Raw genomic sequence first — 5,372 nt, 5'->3', positions numbered from 1 at the left:
ATCTGGGCTGTGCCTCCCCCTATCGGAGAGACACCCTGCCAGGCAACATCAGTCAGGTGTAGAGAGAGAGAGACACCCTGCCAGGTAACATCAGCCAGCTGCCAGACAGAGCCTCCTTGGCAGCCTCCCAACATGTGATATTGTAACAGAGTTGAGCATCTCTGCTTCACTGTGTGGACTGGCAGCACACAGATACACTGCCTGGTCCTTTCTCTGCACCATCTGTACTGTCAGAGACCACTGCCTTACTGAGCTCATTCCCTCTGAGTTTTCTGTTCTCCAGACTCTGAAGCCAGACTTAAACTCTGTCTCATAGCTTGCTGATCCACCTACGAGCGTGGCCATTAGTTTAGGGCCCTCTCCCTGGAGGTGCCTGTACCAGTACATGTAATCATAGCCTGCGTCCTGAGAACAGTGCATGTCCATGGAGGTGTTGGGATGGCTACAGATGGAACTGGGCCACTGGCTGATCTCCACTGTCTGTATCACACCTGGAACATAGAGGAGGGAGAGACGAGAGGAGGGAGAGAAGAGAGAAGAGAGGAGGGAGAGAAGAGAGGAGGGGGAGAAGAGAGAAGGGAGAGAGATTAATAGAAGAGTAGAGAAAACGACACATTTCAGTCAAGAATAAAAAATAAATAAAAAAATTCAATCACTATTGTCCAAAAAAATTGTGCTAAGGTTTTCCATTTCAAGTCACATTTACATTTCAGTAATTTAGGATTTTAATTTAGGGTGTAATTTACTGAGATCGTCTCCCTCACTGTCTCCCTCACTGTCTCCCTCACTGTCTCCCTCACTGTCTCCCTCACTGTCTCCCTCACTGTCTCCCTCACTGTCTCCATTTCAAGACTTCAAGACATGATTAGAATCACCAATAAATCGGTACCTGTGTGGAAGACGATGGAGACGGTGAGGGAGATGACAACTGTGATCATGTTGTCTCGGTAACTCGCTCTGGATAAGAGCGTCTACTAAATGACTGAAATGTGAATTGTGAATGTAGAGTGGTGGCGGAGAGATGACTGAGGTGACAAATTACAAACGCACTGACATGTCTGAGGAGAGGGAATGGGCAGGAAATGACATCATCCCAACTTCTGTAACGACAACAAGATACACTGCCCTACTTTGTTCCTTAACATAATGTGAATAGAAGTTAACCTAAACCTAGAATAAGAACACATCTAATAACCAAGGTAATCCAAAAACATTTTACACCTTGTAGTGTAGTAAGTTCTCACTGTGTCAAGGACTAGGAACTGTGTGGTGTACCAGAGAGAGGGGGGTTTTTGTAGAGGAAGGAGAAGGATCTAGATCAGTGTGCTTCGCTGGTTGCACAGAAATACTCCCCAGAGTCCTCTGTGGTAGGATTGGATATCTGCAGGTCTCCACGACTACCTGCGTTTCCTTGGAGACTGAAGCGATCGTTGGTAAAGTCTGTCTCTAGGTTGGCTGTGCCTGAGTACAGGTAACCCACTAGTGTGAGGGCTCTGCTCTGTGCTGGTCGTCTGTACCAGTACATGTAGAAAACGTTTGAGGTGTTGTGGCTACAGCTGAGACTACTGCTTCCTTTTGGCCTCACTATTATTGCTGCAGGCGTCTGGGAGATTCTGCTGCTGTTCAAAACTCCTTCATCAGAGACAGGAGATAGAAATACAAGGAGGGAAAGTTGGACATATCAAGCAAAAAGTTAAGAGAAACAGTAAGAAAACCAAAACCATTGAAAAGTCCCTTATATGAAGAGACAGATGTTGTCCTCTGTAGATGTTTTCTGAGGTAATTTTTTTTCCTGAAAAGCTAGATGGGTTTACCTGGCAACAGGAGCAGTAGTATGGAGAAGTTAACAGAAGCTCCGACCATCATTGTATTGTTCAACAGCAGAGGAATATATTCCGTGTTCTCTAGGGGAGAGCAGCTGCCTGTTTGTCATCATGAACTAAGCTACAGGATAGATGACTGAAGCAACACTGCCCCCGCTGGACATCAGATTAACTACATCTATTTGTACACTACCACAGATAGAACAATGAGGCAGATTAGGCCTGGCCAAAGGCTGGCACGGGGGGGGGTCGTATGCGGCCAGCGACCTGATTCAATACAGCCCGCGGAATCATGCTCAGATCACGTAAAGAATTTGCGATAGTAAAGTAAAAAAAACAAAAAAAAATGTATTTGATATTCAAATTAAAAGCCTAATGAATACTCACCTTTGTGTAATGATTTAACTCCCACCACTTGTGGGACATTTATTTTGAAGGCCCGTATAAATAACAACTAACAGGCTGACACACACGTCACAGTTACAAATAGTAGCTAGCTAGAAAAATTGCGCAAAAAAATATGTTTTTTCAAAAGATTTAAAAGAAAAGGAAAGTAGAAAAATGAATGTAGGGTGTTCCAGCAAGAGTGGACATTGAAATATTTTTTTATTGAGGTATCAGGGAAAGCTGTGTGCTTGGTGTGCAAAGAGAGCATCGCTGTCTTGAAAGAATACAACTTGTCCCGACACTTCTAGATGAAGCGGTGGAGGGAGTACTTTAGTCACATCCAGGGAGGACTGAGAGGTGGAGGGAGAATCTTAGTCACATCCAGGGAGGACTGAGAGGTGGAGGGAGAATCTTAGTCACATCCAGGGAGGACTGAGAGGTGGAGGGAGGAGGGAGTACTTTAGTCACATCCAGGGAGGACTGAGCGGTGGAGGGAGTATCTTAGTCACATCCAGGGAGGACTGAGAGGTGGAGGGAGTACTTTAGTCACATCCAGGGAGGACTGAGAGGTGGAGGGAGTACTTTAGTCACATCCAGGGAGGACTGAGAGGTGGAGGGAGGAGGGAGTATTTTAGTCACATCCAGGGAGGACTGAGAGGTGGAGGGAGTACTTTAGTCACATCCAGGGAGGACTGAGAGGTGGAGGGAGGATCTTAGTCACATCCAGGGAGGACTGAGAGGTGGAGGGAGAATCTTAGTCACATCCAGGGAGGACTGAGAGGTGGAGGGGGTACTTTAGTCACATCCAGGGAGGACTGAGAGGTGGAGGGAGGATCTTAGTCACATCCAGGGAGGACTGAGAGGTGGAGGGAGTACTTTAGTCACATCCAGGGAGGACTGAGAGGTGGAGGGAGAATCTTAGTCACATCCAGGGAGGACTGAGAGGGGGAGGAGGAGGGAGTACCTTAGTCACATCCAGGGAGGACTGAGAGGTGGAGGGAGTATCTTAGTCACATCCAGGGAGGACTGAGAGGTGGAGGGAGAATCTTAGTCACATCCAGGGAGGACTGAGAGGTGGAGGGAGAATCTTAGTCACATCCAGGGAGGACTGAGCGGTGGAGGGAGAATCTTAGTCACATCCAGGGAGGACTGAGAGGTGGAGGGAGGAGGGAGTACTTTAGTCACATCCAGGGAGGACTGAGCGGTGGAGGGAGTATCTTAGTCACATCCAGGGAGGACTGAGAGGTGGAGGGAGTACTTTAGTCACATCCAGGGAGGACTGAGAGGTGGAGGGAGTACTTTAGTCACATCCAGGGAGGACTGAGAGGTGGAGGGAGGAGGGAGTATTTTAGTCACATCCAGGGAGGACTGAGAGGTGGAGGGAGTACTTTAGTCACATCCAGGGAGGACTGAGAGGTGGAGGGAGGATCTTAGTCACATCCAGGGAGGACTGAGAGGTGGAGGGAGAATCTTAGTCACATCCAGGGAGGACTGAGAGGTGGAGGGAGTACTTTAGTCACATCCAGGGAGGACTGAGAGGTGGAGGGAGGATCTTAGTCACATCCAGGGAGGACTGAGAGGTGGAGGGAGTATCTTAGTCACATCCAGGGAGGACTGAGAGGGGGAGGGAGGAGGGAGGATCTTAGTCACATCCAGGGAGGACTGAGAGGTGGAGGGAGTACTTTAGTCACATCCAGGGAGGACTGAGAGGTGGAGGGAGAATCTTAGTCACATCCAGGGAGGACTGAGAGGGGGAGGAGGAGGGAGTATCTTAGTCACATCCAGGGAGGACTGAGAGGTGGAGGGAGTATCTTAGTCACATCCAGGGAGGACTGAGAGGTGGAGGGAGAATCTTAGTCACATCCAGGGAGGACTGAGAGGTGGAGGGAGAATCTTAGTCACATCCAGGGAGGACTGAGCGGTGGAGGGAGTATCTTAGTCACATCCAGGGAGGACTGAGAGGTGGAGGGAGTATCTTAGTCACATCCAGGGAGGACTGAGAGGTGGAGGGAGAATCTTAGTCACATCCAGGGAGGACTGAGAGGTGGAGGGAGTATTTTAGTCACATCCAGGGAGGACTGAGCATCTTAGTCACATCCAGGGAGGACTGAGCGGTAGAGGGAGTACTTTAGTCACATCCAGGGAGGTTGTGGTCATTCAGAGTCAGAGACAGGTCCACAGCCATCAGCACATCTCTATGTCCTCAGTCTCTTCTTATGGACTCCGTAGTGTGACTGACTATCTCTGAGATCTACTCAACTGTCCTGTCTGACAGCACAGAAATACACTGAACTATCCTCTTGTGTCAGGTTGGAACATATTAAATCACAATAATTTCCTCTCATTTACCTTATGTACTTTAAACTAGATTCTGGGTTTTGTTTTCTGTGTAAAGGTACCCCAACAGTTGTAGCTGTATGTCCTGAGAGTAAGACTGTCTGTACCAGAGAATAACATCGTAGTATTTTATAGTGTGGGAACAGAAGCGATCAGCGGAGTCCCCTGGGGTCGTTACCAAGGAGTCTGGAGAACCCTGGCACCTAGACACAACCCTGGGAGGAGAGGAAGAGGAGAGGAAGAGGAGAGGAAGAGGACATGAAGAGGAAGTGGGGAGGAAGAGGAGGAAGAAAGAGAGGATGAGGAAGAGAGGAAGAAGAGGAGGAGGAAGAGGAGAGGAAGAGGGGGAAGAAGAGGAGATGAAGAGGAGATGAAGAGGGGAAGAAGAGGAGGAGGAAGAGGAGATGAAGAGGGGAAGAAGAGGAGGAGGAAGAGGAGATGAAGAGGGGAAGAAGAGGAGGAGGGAGAGGAAGAGTGGAGATGATCAAACATGTGTGAATCTAAGTTGACTTATGAATTGATTGTCAACAGGTTTTTCATGTATCCAGATTGGACACAATTGCTAGCAAACACAGATATACCCTCCATGACAATGAAATGTCTGGTATCTCAATATATTATTATGGTCTTAGGCTTCTTAGACATAGTAATACCATGGTGACTGATCCTCACTGGCAGATAAATGCTCTCTCTCTCTCCCCCCCAACTCCCCCCATCATCCCCCTCTCTCCTAGTTCATGTGGTTTAATGCAGGTGTTGATAGTATCTGAACAGAGGTCTGTTAGTTCATGTGGTTTAATGCAGGTGTTTTGATACAGTACCAGA

At 48.1% G+C, this 5,372-nt stretch overlaps 2 gene segments (V, D, J or C); both read right to left on the bottom strand.

Annotated features, from left to right (window-relative positions):
* Window positions 1-90: 90 nt before the first annotated feature.
* Window positions 91-967, bottom strand: LOC115172175 (T cell receptor beta variable 6-6-like). The segment is given in 2 exon segments: window positions 91-491; window positions 890-967. Coding segments are annotated over 2 exon segments (450 nt in total).
* A 336-nt stretch (window positions 968-1,303) lies between these two features.
* LOC115173023 (T cell receptor beta variable 2-like) lies at window positions 1,304-1,897 on the bottom strand. The segment is given in 2 exon segments: window positions 1,304-1,632; window positions 1,815-1,897. Coding segments are annotated over 2 exon segments (366 nt in total).
* Between the last annotated feature and the right edge of the window lie 3,475 nt (window positions 1,898-5,372).

Source organism: Salmo trutta, chromosome 33, assembly GCF_901001165.1.
Source record: "Salmo trutta chromosome 33, fSalTru1.1, whole genome shotgun sequence".
NCBI classification, from domain to species: domain Eukaryota; kingdom Metazoa; phylum Chordata; class Actinopteri; order Salmoniformes; family Salmonidae; genus Salmo; species Salmo trutta.
This window is presented reverse-complemented; position numbering and strand designations above follow the sequence as displayed.